This window comes from Grammomys surdaster, unplaced genomic scaffold (assembly GCF_004785775.1).
Source record: "Grammomys surdaster isolate TR1022 unplaced genomic scaffold, NIH_TR_1.0 129, whole genome shotgun sequence".
NCBI classification, from domain to species: domain Eukaryota; kingdom Metazoa; phylum Chordata; class Mammalia; order Rodentia; family Muridae; genus Grammomys; species Grammomys surdaster.
Genome location: NW_021604587.1, coordinates 16,879,754 through 16,898,171, shown reverse-complemented (window position 1 = coordinate 16,898,171; position 18,418 = coordinate 16,879,754). Strand labels below are relative to the sequence as shown.

The 18,418-nt window shown below is 45.4% G+C and overlaps 1 protein-coding gene across 4 annotated transcripts in view; it reads left to right on the top strand.

The window, feature by feature from the left end:
* The window catches only part of Mavs (mitochondrial antiviral signaling protein), a 16,289-nt gene extending 9,567 nt beyond the window's left edge, over positions 1 to 6,722 (top strand). For all 4 annotated transcript variants that reach the window (XM_028754488.1, XM_028754478.1, XM_028754495.1 and 1 more), the window contains 2 exons: positions 1,186 to 1,646; positions 2,560 to 6,722. In XM_028754488.1, coding sequence (XP_028610321.1) covers positions 1,186 to 1,646; positions 2,560 to 2,979 — 881 coding nt within the window. In that variant the 3' untranslated portion in view covers positions 2,980 to 6,722. The remainder of the gene's footprint in view (positions 1 to 1,185; positions 1,647 to 2,559) is intronic.
* The last annotated feature ends 11,696 nt before the right edge of the window (positions 6,723 to 18,418 follow it).

Sequence of the window (18,418 nt, the reverse complement as noted above, 5' to 3'; positions counted from 1 at the left end):
CTCTCTCTCTCTCTCTCTCTCTCTCTCTCTCTCTCTCTCTCTGTGTGTGTGTGTATGTGTGTGTGTGTGTGTGTGTGTTTGTCTTCTGCCTCATGCTTATGGATCAGATGTAAGTTCTCAACTACTGCTCCAATGCCTGCCTGTCTGTCTGCCTGCCTGCCTGCTGCCATGGTCCTACTATAATGGTCATGGACTCTAACCCTCTCGAACTGTGAGCCCCAAATTAAGTGATTTCTTATATAAGTTGTCTTGGTTATGGTATTGTCACATCAATAGAAAAGTAACCAAAACACCAGAAAATCACTAAAGTGATTCAACCCCAGATGAGTCAGTCAGGAGTCAGAACCCGGTGTCCCCCTTAGGACTATAGTCTGTCCACCTCGACTTCCAGGCAGAGTGGCTCACCTCTACTTTCCAAACTGTGTTCTGTTTGTTACTGGTGCCAGGTCAGCCATTAATGCCCTAGGATCACCCTGTGAACAGTTCAAGGTTAGAGGGAATCATCCTAGCGCTCCCAACTTCTTCTTTCACAAACAGCATTTCATTGTAGCATGTTTGCGAGCACAGGTTCCAGGAGATTTTCTACTAGGTTTAGGGGGAGACATCAAACATCACTTCTGACCTTTGTCAGCCATGGCAAGTGTCTCCTCAGAGTTCTGTGAAGAGTCTGATGTCATCAACTTTATGCACTGTTACTGCCTACTACTCCCTGATTCCCCAGACCAAGCTCTCTCTCTGGGACTACTCGGTCCCTATCCTTGGGGGCGTATACCTGTGGGTCAGTTGACTGGTGTTAGCCGTTGAGCCATTCTGCTATTGTTTGCCCTGATTCAGGATTGCTCCTGCTAGAAGGTAGTGGGGGACAGTAGTAAGACGAATTCCTCAGGACATTCATACTCAAGCCCCATGACAAGGTAGAAGTTGGAGAAGAGGCAAGGGTGGAAGGAAAAAGAATAATTATACCGAGTTTTAAGCTTCTGGGTGTGTAGAGCCCATTTTACTTTGGTGATGGGACAGACCAGTTACAAGTTAAGGGCTGAGGGGCAAGAGTCTCCTTCATGGGAGGAGATGGGAGATGGGATGTGGAAGGGACAATGTGACCGGGGACATGGGGACTCTTCTCTAGCCCTTTAAAGTTAAAACCACCCTTTGGGTTTGTTTCTACTTTTGTCTTCCCACCTGTAGATGTTGACTCTGTTCCCATAGCAACCTATGGACCTGTGTCTCCAACTGTTTCCTTCCAGCCCCTTCCACGTATTGCCCTGAGGACAAACCTCTTACCTGGGGTCACTGTATCAGCCCCATCTGCTGATACCTCCTTGTCCACCTCTTCCACTGGATCAGCTCTTGCAAAGGGAGCTGGTGACCAGGCCAAGGCTGCCACCTATGTCAGCACTACGTCCACCGATTCTTTCAGCTCAGTGTCTTCTGTCAGACTGGAACCAGTAAATACCATGTCTTCCAAGTTGCCCATCAGTTCAAAGTCCACTGCTACAATGACCTCTACTGTGCTCACTGATAGAGCGCCATCAAAATTACCCGTCAACTCAGTGTATAGTGGCACAGTGCCATCCAAAGTGCCTGCCAGTGTGACCAAAGCACCTCCCAACACAATACCACCTGAGAGGAACAGCAAGCAAGCCAAGGTGAGTCCTTGTTCCTTCCTAATAGTGACACAGGCTACTTTGCCAAGACAGCTGGTCCTCTGCCCCCAGACCCTTTTGTTTTCTATGCTGTCCCTGGTCAGTTTCTTCAAGGTGTTGGGACAGATGGGAAGCAGCCCCACCCAGCCCTTGGACCTTGTTTTCCAGGAGGAATGGTAGTCATGAGCACTTCTTTTTTTTTTTTTTTTTTGTTTTTGTTTTTGTTTTTCGAGACAGGGTTTCTCTGTATAGCCCTGGCTGTCCTGGAACTCACTCTGTAGACCAGGCTGTCCTCGAACTCAGAAATCCGCCTGCCTCTGCCTCCCAAGTGCTGGGATTAAAGGCGTGCACCACCACCGCCCAGCAGTCATGAGCACTTCTAACCCCCACTGCATGTCCAAATGTACTCATTTGGAGCTCGAAGCCCCCAGTAAAAATCAGCAGTACCATTTTGTAGATGGAGTAGTGAGTAGTGAACACGGTGGCTCGTGTGTCCTAGTGCTCTGTTTATTTGACAGTGGTCTCAAGCATCCTGCTTGGAGTAGCTCCTTCAACCTTGTCACCCCTATAGCCACTTTCCCCAAGACTGTACAGCTGTCTACCTAAGGGAACCAAGTTTGTAAACCTTGGGATCGTGTGCCTGCCCTATGGCTCTCAGGCCCAGGTAGTACAAGATGGGTCACACCCCACCAAGGGCTCCTCGAAGTGGAGCTCACAGCAGTTTGGTGAGTAGGAGAGGGCAGCCCTGGAAGGGGTACTACAGCGTCTTGGTCACCTCCTACTCAGCTGTGTTTTATCATTAATGTGTTAGTCCCCAAGAGATGGTAGTCTCAACTCCTGTAGGATACTAGCTCAAGCCCTCGTCACACACTGGTTTATCTCCCTGTCACCTGGACTCCTCTTCTTATGTTTCCAGGAGACCCTGGAGGCACCAGCAACTGTGGTCACCACTAGAGGCAACCTGACCAAACCAGATAGCAGTTCCAGGAGCTTGTACTCTGGGCCAGAGATGAGCAAACCAGGTGTGCTGGTGTCCCAGGGCGAGCCATTCTCCGCTTGCTCTGTGGACCTTGCCATCAGCTCTAGCAGCTCCTGGGGCTCAGAACCCAACCATGGTCCAGAGGAGAATGAATATTCATCCTTTAGAATTCAGGTGGATGAAGGCCCCAGTGCTGATCTATTAGGAAGCCCTGGGCCACTAGACACCGAGCAGCCCCAAGAAGAGGAAGAGCGTTGTGCCAGTTCAGTGCCCTGGGCTAAGTGGCTTGGGGCCACCAGTGCACTCTTGGCTGCGTTGCTGGCAGTGATGCTGTACCGTAGGCGCCTGGCCCAATGAAGCCTGTATGCTTCTCACTTGTTCAGTTCTGCCAAGCATGTTCTCTAGCTTGGGCTAGTAGAGGCTGAGTCAGATATGGCAAAGTCCACTGAACTAGCCAGGTGGATAGCTGCACCAAGACGCCATCACTGTGGGGTGGGGGAGAGACATTGTTTCTATCCTGGTTCATGTCGTCTTCTGGTCTTCAGCTTTTAGGGGCACTGTATTGCCTCCATTGCTTCTCACCTGCCCACATGGCAGTGTAAGATTTCATGCTATGTGCTCTTAAGGAAGTTTCCCCACCAGTTTCATCCCTGTTGGCCCAAATCTGAAGATGAGAAGGTATCCCACTGTTGACATTGTCCCTCATCTCGCCCAGGTCTCCTGAAACACAAGCATAGGTACGTTGAGTGCTCCCATAGCATCTCATGCCTTCCACCAGCAGCCTGACCTAAGGCCTTGGCAGTAGAAGTTGGGAGCAGCAGAGTGCCGGGTCTCTAGGGAGCTTTGAGTGCTCTGCCCCTTTGGTTCCTCTCCACAGTCACATAACCCTAAGGGTGAGTCTGGAGGTTCTCTGTGGACTCCAAGAAAGCCAGAAGCAGCTTCCAGGCCTGAGGAAGCCCCTGGGAGCCTTGCTCCAGCCTCCTTATCCCCTGTTTCACGTCTCATCTCCTGGTCCCCATTCTCTTTGGCTTCCTACACTAGATGATGAGATGCCTAGTGGGCAGAGCTCAGGCTGGGCGTGGATCAGTTCTACCCTTTCTCTGGCCTTTAGCAGATGTTTAGCTTCTCTAGTCTTGCTCCAGTGTGGACAGTGGGGAGCTCTTCCTTTTACTTGACTCCTCTGAGATTGAAGGCTATAGATATTTGCCTAGTGCCTAACCCAGAGGGTGTAAGTACAAGTTCTTGCCCTCCTGCCCAGGCTGGTTGAGCTAAGGTAAGAGTGTGAGAGGCAGCGTGAATAGTAGTAATGGCACAGTCTTTGAGAGAGCAGCCTTTGCCTCCATCATGCTTCTCCTCCCTGGTCAGGTGTAGACCTCACCTCTGTGCCTCACTTTTCTTACCTGTGAGATGGGTTAAATATGCATACATTTATGCTAATATATTCTCATTTTATCAGGATAATTAAAAGAGTTTATCTGTGCAAATCTTGAGAGTTCCAAATTTCTTAAAGGATGGATATATGTTATCACCCCACCCTAGACTGTATCTCTGTGTAGCCCTGACTGTCCTAGAATTCACTCTGTAGACCAGGCTGGCCACAAACTCAGAGATCCACCTATCTCGTTCAAGTGCTAGGATTAAAGGCGTGGACCACCACCATCTGACACATTATCACTTTTAAATGGGAAGGGCTAGGGATTTTGGATGTGTAAACCTCAGTAAGAGATAGGTGCTAGCACATTCTTCCCTCCTCCACGGGCAGAAACTAGTTACTCCTATAGCAGAAATAGTTAGGTTTAGGCTGGGTGTGATAGCTCACGCCTTTAATCCCAGCACTCAGGAAGCAAAAGCAGGCAGATCTCTGAGTGAGTTCAAGACCAGCTTGGTCTATACAGCAAGTTCCAGGCCAACCAGTCTCCAGAAAATGAAATACAATAATATGTATTGAGACTATTGTCATGGGTTCTCTCAAGGTGCCCTTTGCTGGACAAGGGATAATTATGGAGCCAACTCCATCTCTGGGCTCTGTAGTGAACACAAACTTTGGAGAAATCAGGGCTGGGGCTATTACAGTCTTCCCTACATGCTCTAAATGCCCGTGCTTTCTGAACTTCAAGGCACACTTCAACCTGTGCCATGAATCTAGGTGTAACCTGTTCCCAAGTTGTCTATACACCTTCTATGACCTTTGTGTCTAAGGAACCCATGCTGGCCATGCTAGTGAATAGTTGTGCGTGGGTACTAGTTTTAGTGTGGTACCATTCTAGTATAGCTTTGAAAGACTAATCTCAATAATACAATATGTGGCCCTACAGAGATCACCCAGATGGTGAGAGTTCAAGCACTATTCACTAGGTATCCCTTAGGCCAAGAATGTGTAGGAAGTATCAAAGGCCTTCCCTGTACTTTGCAAATTTTGATGACAAGGCCGACATTCAATGACACCTATATCCCAGCTGACCTCTTAGATGCCACCTTCAGGAAGAGGAAGGCTTTGGCAGTGTCGGGTCCCAGGAGTCCAATGTTTGTGTGTTGCTTTCAGCTGCAGTAGGAATCATAGCTGTGTAGAAGGGAGAGTTGGAATAGGTCTGGACAAGGTGAACCAGAACCCAGGGAATGGAAGGAGTATCTGTACCCACAGAAGGAATCTGGGTACATACCTACGGACTTGAGGAAACAGCATTTCCTTTTGTATGATCACTGTTGGCTGGAGAGAACTAGTGATTCTAAGCATCCGTGCACAGACCCACAAGCAAAAGAGCCTGCCCACTGTTTTTGGTGAAGAATTCCCAGAAGCCCAAGAACTCTTACTGCTCTAACCCTGCCGAGTCCCAGTGGGCCCTGCTGTGATTGAATTTGGTACAGTGCCACTCCTTCGCTTCCTTTCCCTTGCTAGATGCCCTCCTCTATGGGACTCTTTGTCAGAGATGAGAGACACCCATCATGGGTATGCTCCGTTACATCGGGGACCTGTGTCTTATCATGCCACCTCAGGCCTGGCAACCTTTTCTAGCAGGCAGAAATTCCCATGCAGGCAAGATTCAAAAACATGACTCATATGTCTCCTAGGAGTAGAATTGCTCAGATCCTATGGTCCATATTGTCCACAGATGCACTATTATACAGGTGAATGCTGACACTCCCCCGACCCCTACAAAAGGAAAGTCTCTTGGCCAGGACAACATGTAAAGTGAAATTTTTTACACCAAAACATTCCTGCCCAATATGTCAAGATCTCTCATCCACTCTAATAGTAAAGTCACACTATAATCAGTACAGTCTCAGGGATGACGTAACCATGTGATTATAACCATGTATGTGCCCAAAGTCAGAACCCTCAGGCTGGGCGTGATGGGGTAGGGGATATGAACCTTTAATTCCACTCCTTAAGAACTCCATTGTTTGGTAGGCATTGAATATTTATTAACACCCATGTTCAAGGGTGCATTCAGCTAACTGAGAATCACATGTGATATATGGCAATAAGGTTTCATATTATTGGGGTGTTTTTGTTTGGTATTTTAAGATGGGGTCTTTCTACATAACCCTGAAGGTTCTGAAATTCACTGTATAGACCAAGTTGACTTCAAACTCACAGAGATCTGCCTGTTTCTGCCTCTGGAGTGGCATGGGCTGTCACAACTGTCTTCATATTTTTCTTTCTTTACTATTCTAAGAGTCATCCCTCTTATTACTCACTGTCTCTAATACAAAAGGGTCTAAGGATTTGTCCATGAGCAAAAGGACAATGCAAGAGAAGGAAAGTTTGTTTGGATATGCTATGTACCCTTAGTAAGTATAGAACTAAGCCAGGCATGGTGGGGCACCATGCTCATAATCCTGGTACTTGGGAGGTTGAAACATGAGAATTGCTGCAGCTTTGAGACCAAGGGCCCATCTCAGAGTAATACATTTACAAAACCATGATGGGTAATCTTCATTGTCAGTTTGACTGGATTTAGAATCACCACGGGAAACGTGCTTCTGGGTGTGACTGGGAAGATGTTTCCAGAAGAGCTTGCTGCCATGATTTTCTTCCCTGCCACGATGGACTGTCCTCTCAGACTGTGAGCCACAATAAACCCATCCTTCTTAAGCTGCTTTTGTGTGAGACATTTTATCATATTGATGAGAAAAGTAATATAATAGCTAAATATGGGGGAGCTTACAAGAGATTAAGATCATATGTTGATAAAGCAAAACAACGGGCACTCATAGATTTGGGGAGACTATAAGTTGGCATTGTGGTTTGAATGTGTATTTCCTCCCTTTAAAGTCATAGATTGAAACCCAGTACCAAGGTCATGGTGTTAGGATGTGGACCTTTGGGATGACACTTGATCATGGTGGTACCACACTTCTGAATGGAACTCACCCTCTCATAAAGAAGAAGGCCAGTGAGATGGCTCAGCAGGTAAAGGGCACTTGCCACCAAACCCAGTGACCTGAGTTTGATCCCCAGGACTCATGTGGTAGAGGGAAAGAGTTAACTTCTCTGATCTTCACACGTGGATGGTGACACATATGCACAGTGATACACATGCACAAGCACACTTGTACCAGTATACTGTAATTCAAAAAAATATATGAAGCCCTTCCTTCCCTCCACTCTGTGAGGTAGCAAGGAGAAAGTATGTTATCTTGGATGCAGAGAGCAAGCTGAATTTTTCAGGTGCCTGAATCTTGGTTTCCCAACCTCCAATAATGTCAGAGATAAATTTCTGTGTTTATACACTGTCTAATTCAAGGTGCTTGTTGATAACAGTGCAAGTGGACTAAGACAGTTGATGTGCCCCTGTTGGAAATCTGGGCTTATCCTATGGGCCAGCAATTCCATCTTTTGGCATGCTCATGATAGAAGTAAGGACTCATGTTCTCCAAGAAATGCAAAATATCTCTAACCATCACATTATCTATAATAGCCCCAAACTGGATACAACCCCAAATGGCTATCCATAGGAAAATGCTGTTACAGTTTGGATATAAGTGACCTCCACAAATAGCTCATGGGTTGAATGCTTGATCTGCAACTGATGGAGACCTAGTTGAAGGAAGAAGTCACTAGGGAAACTGCCACCGTTTCCTGTATCTTGTCTACTCCCCTATCCAAACTATTGTTCTGTCTACCAGAAGGTTAAAACTCTGCCTCCTCATGCGTTCCCACCACTATGACAGTGAAACAGTCTGCTTGTCCTAGGTAGGGTGCCTACTGCTGTGATGAAACACCATGACAAAAAGCAGGTCAGGAGGAAAGGGTTTGTTTAGCTTACACTTCCACATCATAGTCCATCACTGGACAAAGAACTTAAGCAGGGCAGGAACCTGGAGACAGGAGCAAGCTGATGCAAAAGCCAGATGGGTGCTGCTCATCATTTCAGGCTCCCTCATCTCTGCTGACTATGGCTTGTGTCAAGTTGACATAAAACTAAGCTAGCACAGTGCCTCGACACAGTCTGGGAATCAGTAGAACCCAGGATTGTGGACTGACATATCTGAAACTAAGTTGAAGTAATTTCTCTCTGTGAGTTGTTTGGTCAAGTATTTTGTCACCATTAGGAGGAAATTGTCACATTAATATATCACAATGAATATGGAAGAATTTGCCATACACAGTGGTGTTCACGCAGCTCACGTGCATGAGTCTCCAGGCGTGGCACTGAGCAGGAGTCAGTACACACAGGAAAGTGGGATCTATCAGTTACCAAGTACAGAGACAAGCGAGGCTGGCCTGTGGGGATAGGAGTCAGAATGATGAACAAGGAAGGACAGAGCTGAGGAAGGGCATTTTGGGTGCCCGTCTACTTCCTCATTTGTGTGCCGATTTTACAAGTGTATGTTGTTTTCAACTCACAAAGTGGAGGCATCTGAAAGGGGTAATCTCAACTGAGAAAATGCCCCCACCAGATTAGCTTGTGCAGAAGACTTTGGTGCAGAAGACTCCCTCCCTCCCTCCCTCCCTCCCTCCCTCCCTCCCTTTCTCCCTCCCTCTCTCTGTCCCTCCCTTCCTTATTTCCTTCCTTCCTTCCTTTTTTCTTCCATTTCTCTTTCGTTTTCTTTCTTCTTCTTTCCTTCTTTTCTTTTCTTTTTTTAGTTTTTCAAGATAGGGTTTCTCTGTGCAGTCTTAGCTATCCTGGAACTCACTCTGTAGATCAGGCTGGCCTTAAATTCATAGAGATCCACCTACTTCTGCCTCTAGAGTTCTGGGATTAAAGCCACCATTGCCCTGCTACATTTTCTTCTGTAGTGATTGCTGTAGGCAGGGCCATCCTTCTGTAAATGGCTGAGTAAGATATGAGCAGCAAGGCAGGAGGCAGCACTCTTCCATGGCCTCTGTATCAATTTGTGCCTCCAGGTTCCTTCCTTGCTTGAGTTGCCTTGACTTCTTTGGATGATGGACTAGAAGCTTTAAAGTGAAATACAACACCATCCCCCCACCCCATGTTGCTCGCTCTTGTTATTGGTTTTTTTTTTTGTTTGTTTGTTATAGTAATAGAATTCTAAACTAAGACAGCCCCTGCATTTGTCAGGGACCCTAAAAGCAGACAGTGGTCGGGCAATGTTAGGGGGAGGGAGATTAGGTCCTGTGATGGGAGGTTGTTGATATGGGGAATACAGAAATGGCATGTCATGGCTGGTTGGCTTTTTGGTTGGTCCACCTCATATGAGATGAAGTGGTTGGTTAGAGGTGTCAGGTAGAAAGCTTCATTGGCTTCCCAGAATGCTCACTGCCAGAGGTTTTGTGTCAGAGTTCTGTTGCCAATTAGGACAGTCACTTCCATATGCCTGTTTACCTCCTCAGACAGAGGGTTGTGAGCACTGAGAAGGGCTGATGGCTGATGTGCCCCCATTTCCTCAAGTTCTTTACCCCTCCTTGAAGTCAGAGGTGCCTGCCTGTGCAAATGAGTCTATAGCCAGTGGGCTCTCTTCCCAGCTACTATCCCAATGTGTCAAGCAACAGAGAGGCAAATATCAATTACTCCACACTCACTGTCTCCCAAACTGACATATGAGAATTCCGTGAATGAGAGAACCTTGTACCTGAACTAACCACCTGGCTGTTAATGGGACCTGCATGCTAGTTCAATTGGTCATGCCCTTTACCTGGCTTATAGTTCTTCCTGTTAGCAAAAGCTAATTCCAGGGTCTACACCCTAGCCACCCATGTTCCCTGATTAAAGGAGGCTGCCAGATACTCTGCCATCAAACTCACAGCTTTGGAGAGTTGTTCAGACTATCCTAGTAGCATCTTTGGAAAATGATTCAACAGGATTCCACTTCCCTTTTAAAGTGTCAGTTAGATGCCGCTTTACCTGAGGTCTTTTACAGGACTTCCAGGTGCTTTGTTCCTTATGCAGGAGTCCTAGAGAAACAAACAGCTAACTAGTTACCTTTCCCTTCTACAGAACTCTGATCATGGTCCAGCCAGTTGTACAACTGCAGTTAATTTTATGCTAACTCTAGATTTAACCCTATATTCTGTTGCTCTTCATGTAAATTTTTTCTCATTATCTTTGTTTCTTAATGTCTCCCACTAAGTTGTATAGTTAGTACCTCCTGACTTATGTTCTTGATCTATTCACCATGTTATGTTTTATTGTGGACCCTTGGATGGACCCTCTTCTGGGGCACTTTGTTACCTTATTTGTCAACCTTTTGTCAGCTTGAAACAGTTAAACTGGGATAGGGTGGGGTGGGGCAAACCCCTCAAAGTAGTTTGGATGACCTCTGAAAGGGCGATTAATGGGCCATCCACTTCACTACTCTTTTTGCATTGCTTTGAGACTCAGAACTAGAACAGCCAGGTTGGAGCCTTCTGTGTGTCTGTTAACCTGTCTCACCAGAAATCGAAGATCAGATTAACATCCTTCAGGATGTTCTTGATTCTTTGGCTGCTGCTGTATTCTACAACTACATGTGACTGCTGCTGAGGATGGGATCTGCACTCTCTAACAATGCTGCTTCTGCACCAATAAATAAATCCTAACTGGTTTGAGATGTGGGTCCAAACACACAGGTTTGCAGAGCCAGAGTAACTCAAGACTTTCGCAGAGGCCTTCATGAAAGGACAAAGGGAATTTTAGTTGTGTCTTTGTCCAGGAACAGAATTGGCAGGGCTGGTCTAGTGCTGGAGCCTGTGCCTTGGAGGACTTAAGGTTGTGGGGACCTGACTCCTCCCCCTGAGCTGTTATCTGTTCTAAGGCAGCTGTGTCTGAAGTATCCTGTATTCTCTTTTACCAATATTGTCTGACTTAGCTCTCTGCTGTTCCTGGCCATTCCCACCCCCACTACATACAGGATATAAGATGCTATAATTCAGGCTGAAGAGATGGCTCAGCAGTTAGGAACACTGACTGTTCTTCCAGAGGTCCTGAGTTCAATTTCCAGTTTACAACCATCTGTAATGGGATCTGATGCACTCTTCTGGTGTGTCTGAAGACAGCTACATTGTACTCATATAAATAAAGATAAATCTTTTTAAAAATGCTATAATTGTTTAAATCCTTTTTCTTTTCCTTCCTTTTTTTGTTTTTTGTTTTTTTGTTTTTTTTGTTTTGTTTTGTTTTCCTTTTTGAAACAAGATCTCTCTATATAGTCCTGGCTGTCATAAACTGACTATATAGACTAGGGTGGCCTTGAACTCAGAAATCTGCCTACCTCCACCTCCTAAGTGCTGGGATCAAAAGGTGTATATCACCACACTCAGTTGGTATACTTCTTAATAAACTTGCTTGGTGTAAGAAAAGGTTTATACGCCAAGCAGTGGTGGCGCACACCTGTAATCCCAGCACTTGGGAGGCAGAGGCAGGCGGATTTCTGAGTTCGAGGCCAGCCTGGTCTAGAGAGTGAGTTCCAGGACAGCCCAGGCTATACAGAGAAACCTTGTCTTGGGAAAAAAAAAAGAAAAAAAGAAAAGGTTTATACTAAGTGTAGTGGTACATGTCTTATACTGAGGACAGAGTCAGGTAAGTTCAAAGCTAGCATGGTCTACAGATGGAGTTCCAGGGCAGGCCAGGGCTACATAGAGAAACCCTGTTTTGAATCCCCTCATCCCTCTCAAAAAGAAAAGGTCTATGTAAGACCAACCAACCTCAGCTTTTATCCTATCTTTCTCATCTTCTGGCATATCCCCATCAGGACCCTGTCACTGAAGAATGACTGGCTGGTCCAGTTCACACAGGGACCAGACAAAAAAATCATCTACAAGCTTCTTCCTATGTGAAGGGACTCTGGCCAGATCAGGGGTGGAACATTGCTCTGGTAGACCTTTCAGTCTCTCCCATGCCCTCTGCCTTGCTAAAGCTAGCCACCAAGGTCCATTCCCTTATTTGGCTACTTCCTCCTCCTGAGGCTGACTATTAAGGTCAGCTATCAAAGTACCGAAATCCAGCAACCAAAAGTTCCTTTTGGCTCACCTAATTAGCATGATCAAATTAAAATTAAGCACTTCATCCTAACATGGGGGTTTCCATCGTACTTTTATAAACTACCATTTTCTTATGGGCCACGTCTGTCTCCTCGATATCCTGAGGCAGTCCTTTGTCCTCTGGGACAAATACTCTTCCTCCCCCTCCCTTGCTCTCATCCCCTTCCACTTCATCTTTTTTTTTTTTTTTTTTTTTTGGTTTTTTGGTTTTTTTCGAGAGAGGGTTTCTCTGTGTAGCCCTGGCTGTCCTGGAACTCAGTCTGTAGACCAGGCTGGCCTCGAACTCTCAAACTCAGAAATCCGCCTGCCTCTGCCTCCCAAGTGCTGGGATTAAAGGAGTGCGCCACCACTGCCTGGCTCTCCTTCATCTTCTATCTCATGTCTCTGTCCCTTATTCCTGGCCTTCTGTTCGTTTGTGCTGAGAACTTGGTCTTGGGGTCCTGAGACAATACTTTTATTATGTACGGGCTTTTGGTACCCCTCCCCTTGATCGCTTCCTTCCTCCTTGTTATCCCTGTGTTTATGTTTTTACCCTGGTTATTTTAAACATTTTACTTACAGAACTTTTCCTACACCCAAACAAACTGTTCTTCTAAGCTCTCCCAAAGGCTCTCACCCGACTGCAGCTCCCTTTGCTCCGGTTGTCCTGATACATCTGCAAAAGGAACTTTTAGATGCTGCGGAGGGGAGGGCTCTGGCTACAAGGAACCTTCATCCCAGGCCAGATACAATTCTTACATTAGTCCTCTGTTTTCTCCTGTTTCTTCCTCTACTGCTCTGTGCCTCCCTGATGCTTCTGCTAGCTCGTTTTGGTGCAGCACTCTTGGCAATGGGACTAGTTACTGTCACCCTAAATCAACTCTAGACTCACTTCCTTTCATGGTCTCACTGTCTCTCTGGATTTTACTCCACCCCTCATCTGCTTACAGCTCTATAATAATTTTCAAAACCCCAGAGGACTTCCTCTTGAGCTAACTCTGTCTAACAACAGCTCTCCTCAGCAGGAAACAGCTAAGAAAGAATCTGCACTCCAAACCCCTTTAGGGTTTGGAATGGTAAAGTATTTCTGCTTTAAACCAGTATTCTTGTGAGATACAGATAGTCTTGCTCGATCTTGGATTTTGTTGGCTTATCTGCGGAGACAGCCTGTTTTGCCTTGGGCAGGCAACTCTGGGAGGCTAAGTGCTGAAGTCATCTCCCCGCCCCTGTAGAGAGTCAAAGCCATCTTTTCCCTTGACAGAATGCTCAGCCTCCCTCAGTAGAGTCTGCCCCCTGGCTGTGCGTTCGATAAGCACACATCAGACTGTAGAAGGTCAGACATCTGTCTGTTTTTGTCTTCCATCTCATCTCTCTAAGCTGCCTCTGAAATTTATCCCTCTCCAACCTCCCAATCCCTTTCTCTTTTTTCAACATGCTGACTTGGAACTCATTTTGCTTCCCAGGCTAACCTTGAAGCACCGGCAGCAATGTTCCTGCCCTGCACTACACAGTATTGGAGTATAGGCATGAGCCACAACACTGGCTAGCCTGAGGTTGTTTGTTTTTAATTATAGTAAATAACAGCCTGTCTCCCCCCCAAACAAACAAACCCGACCACAGCAAAACAGAAAATCTGGCAGACTGCTGATGTAACTTAGTGTTCTATGGCAGTCTCCTCTGAGGTGAAATATTTCCTCCAGGAAGAAGGAGAAATTTCATGAAACTCAGGAAATAAATAAACTTTATTTGTCTGAGAAAGCTGAAATTTACAAGGTTTCTTAGGGGCTTATCCTGAATTTATGGAAGCAATAAACAATGGCCATCTGAGCAGCCAAGAGGAGATTGTTGGATTTGCTGGGCTTCTGCCAAGTGTATCCTCCAGGGATGCAGCTTTTGCAAGTTGTCTTTAGTGTTGAGGTAGGCTTTTAAATGATGCTGCTTCATTTTAGTCATCTCTGATCTGTAAGTAAATCTATCCATATTCCTGTGAGTAATTTCATTACAAACTCATTGGTTCACCCAGTTGGACTTTGTCCTGTCATGATTTTCCTATCTGGGGTAAGTAGATGTGTGTGCTTCCCCAGAAGTTTCACACAAGGCAGAAATGCTTATCTAGCCCTGTGTTTGATCCCCGGTTCGAAAAGGTTTTTCTCTCAATCAAAAGTAGTTAGTAGCAGAGCAGGGGTGGCACACGGTTTTAATCCCAGCATTTGGGAAGCAGAGGCAGGCAGATATCTGAGTTTGAGGCCAATCTAGTTTACCCAGTGAGTTCCAGGACAGCCAAGGCTATATAACAAAACCCGGTCTCTGCTACAAAAAAAAAAAAAAAAAAAAAGTAATTAGTATTTAAAAAAAAAGTGATGTAGAGAAGCAGACAGATTTGATCTTTATTTTAACAGCATGGGGCCCCAGTTAACCCCTACTCCCCTGGGATGAAAATTGAGTACATGAGAGGGGCTGGAAGACACACACACACACACACACATTACAGCTATTTTTGTGGGGTGACTGGGAGCAGAGTGGGTTGTTTATCTGGCATGTTCTTTTTGTAGGTAGAGCAGAACAATTAGTCTGGGGCTAAGCAATTCTTAATGGCTTGGAGCTATTGTCTTGTCTGATTTAATTTCTCATGACTTGAGATTATCACCCAAAAGCCCGATAAGGGCCTGCATTTTCTGAACCTCCCCTCTTTCCCTTTGTGCCGTTAACTAATTAAGTCAGGTTGTGAAGTTGAGCTCCTCTCAATGAGAAAGCATTTAATTGGACTTACAGTTTCAAAGAGTTGGAGTTCCTAAGGATGAAGTGAAGGCATGACAGCATGAACAGCTGAGAGCTCACACCTTAAACCCTGCAAGCAGGAAGCAGAGCACACACTGGGACTGGCAGGAGTCTTTTGAAACCTCAAAGTCCACCCTCAATGGCACATCTCCTCCAACATCAAACATATGAGCCTATTGGGCCCTTTCTCATTCAAACCACACATTTTCCAACATAAACATCACTACTTGAGTTGCCTGATTTCTTTCTTCCATGACTTACTGTCACAATGACGCATTTAGACTTGTTAGTCCATGGCCACTTGTGTGCAGCGTTTCTGCCATTTTTTGCTTCTAAAATGTGTTCGCCTATACTTGTTAAGTCCACCAAGACCAACATAACCATATATAATGTTAAAACTCTCACATTCTGTACAGATTCAAACACATTAAGATTTCAGTCCCTTTAAAATAGCCAATTTCTGCCGGGCAGTGGTGGCGCATGCCTTTAATCCCAGCACTTGGGAGGCAGAGGCAGGCGGATTTCTGAGTTCGAGGCCAGCCTGGTCTACAGAGTGAGTCCCAGGACAGCCAGGGATACACAGAGAAACCCTGTCTCGAAAAACCAAAAAAAAAAAAAAAAGCCAATTTCTTCCAATATCTAAAGTCTTTTAAAGTTCAAAGTCTCTCAGTCATGGGCTCCAGTAAAATAAAGAAATTAAAAAAAATTTTTTTTAAAACCTAAATATGTTCTTACTTTAAGTGGGGGGAAATCAGGGCGTAGTCATAAATCCCAAACCAAACTCTAGCCATCCAATGTCTGGGATTCACTTACTATCTACTGGGCTCCTCCGAAGGGCTTGGGTCATTTCTGCAGCTCAGGCCTCTGTAGCACACACAGCTTGTCTTCTAGGCTCTGCTGGCTCCACTCCACTGCTGCTGTTTTTGGTGGTCATCCTGTGGTACTGCCATCTCCAAAATGCTGGAGTCTTCTGTAGCAACTTAGCTGTACTTTCTCCAATAGCCTCTCCTGGACTCTGTTCATGGTGCCAAGCCTCAACTTCACTGCATGACCCATTCAATTCTGGGTCTTCAGCTGCCACTAAGGCTGCACATTCATCAATGGTCTTTCCTGGCCTCTCACAGTGCCAAGCCTCAGCAGCTCTTCTTTCATGTCTTGGAAACAAGTACCACCTGAACAACTCTTACATCACCAAGTCCAGCTGCCAGCATCAGGTACAATCTTGGCAATCTATGGAACAAGCTTCTCTGTGCTCTTCGGAAACACTTCCCAAAAGTGATGCTGGTCTCTTCTTAATCACTGCTAATTTCTTAGCTCTGGCTAACCAGGATAAACTATCCCAGTAATGCTTCAATGGTGGTGGTCTCTTGTTGATCATGGCTGACTTTAGCCCCAGCTGATGAGAATGATAGATACTTAATTCAAAATAGCAAACGGCACTGATAGTCCTTAAATTTCCTGCTGAAACTTCACAAGCCGGGCCTCCATCTTCTGCATCCTTGACATTCTTATCTTCCAAGCTCCTAAAGAACATCCCACTGAGCCCTTAACACTCAGTCGCTGGCCCAAAGTTCCAAAGTCGTTCTAGTCTTCCAAAAATATGGTCAGGTCTGTCACAGTAATACTCAACTACACTGGTACTACTTGCCTGTATGTGTCTGTGTACCATGCGTATGCCTTATGTCTGCATGTCAGAAGAGTGTTCTGTCCTCTGGAATTAGAGTTATGGATAGTTGTGAGATCAACAAGTGCCCTTAACTGTTAAGCCCCCTCTCTAGCCCAACTGTACCCTTTAAAAGACCCTAAGGTAGCCAGGTGGTGCCACATGTCTTTAACCCCAGCACGCAGGAAACAGAGCAGGGTGGATCTCTGTGAGTTAGAGGCCAGCCTGGTCTACAGAGCAAGTTCTAGGACAGCTGGGACTATACAGGGAAACCCTGTCCAAATAAAATAAAATAAAATAAAATAAAATAAAATAAATAAAATAAAATAAAATAAAATATAAAATAAAATAAAATAAAATAAATAAAATACTAAGGCTAAACTTGACAGCTAAGTTACTCCTAATTTCCTTACTCAGAGCAACTGAGAATCATTAATAATTTGTTTAAACTTTCCTTTAATATAGCAATAAGCAACTAATATGGTATTTCAGTACAGAAGCGACTCTAGCTTAGCAAGTCGTTCCTTTTAGAATTTGCTCAGTTCTTCTGAAGTGCTTACGAAGTCCCCTGTGCTGCTCGCTCTGACTTGCCCACCAGAAAACTGAGGGAGACCAAAAGTGGTAAAACCCACAATAATGCTCTCTCTGAAAACCCTATCTTAACCCCAGAGAAGGGAAACTTCTCACTTGCTGTTTTCATCTCTCGGTTTTGATCTCACTTTTTAAAGGTAAATAGCTATCTTTAATCATAAGCTTGTTATTACAATGCTAATATTCAATTTCTTTTTAAAATGTTAACACAGACTATTGCTCAAATTACAAATGAACACCTTGATGAAATATTACATAGAGGACCCAAGTAACTACTCAGACCAAGAAACACTACCAGTTTCAAGCTCTGAGATAGCCCACTGGGCAAAGTACTTGAAAACCTGACAACCGGAGTTTAATTCCTGGGACATAAAAGATGGAGAGAAGTAACCCCACAAAAATCATCTTCTGATCTCCACGTGGGCACAGACCTAGGCCTGGGCACCATAATAAAGTTCCCCATCTCCTAGATCTCTTTCCCTTCCTCCCTTTTCTCCAGAGTAACATCATCTTCACTTCTTATATTTTACATTAATATTAAAATAAAGGTTTTGAAACTGGGTCTTATGTAGCCCAGGCTAGCCTCAGACTACATAAGGGAAACAGCCTGACTTGGTCTCCTGATCCTCCTGCCTCTACCTCCCAAGTGCTAGGATTCCAGGTGTGAACCACTAAGCCCAGCCCTACAGTTCAACTTAATAATTGCAGTGCTAAGGATTGAATTCAGAGAGCCGGGCAGTGGTGGCACACGCCTTTAATCCCAGCACTTGGGAGGCAGAGGCAGGTGGATTTTTGAGTTCGAGGCCAGCCTGGCCTCGAACAAAAAAAGATCTGGGCATGGTTTTAAAAAGCTGGGGCCGGGTTTTCTGAACTCTATTGAAAACTCAATCTGTATTGTCCCTTTTCTTCTTGGGATACGGTCTTCCTACATAGCCCAAGGTAGCCTTGAACTTAGGAGCCTCCTGAGTATTGCAAGTACAGGCATGGACCATCATGCTTGGCTCCAGTCTCTGCCTTCTTTTGATTATGCAGGCAGAGAATAGTGTAACTTCCCTGCCTACTCTCTTTCTGCCATGATGGAGCCTGAATTTAAGGCTTCCCCTATTTGAAGCACCCTCTAATGGAGCTATATCCTCCTCTCTGCACTCTCCATCATTTTTAGATAAATTGCCTCATCATCTAAATCTCTCTAAGCCTTGATTTCCATATTTTACAAATAAAGCTAGCTGGATTGGTTAAGGTTTTGTAATTAGTTGAAATCCCATATTCATGCTTGACTCGTCCGATTCTTCCTTGGCTTCGATTTTGTGCTGAGGCAGGGGCAGGGGCAGGGGCAGGGGCAGGGGCAGGGGCAGGGGCAG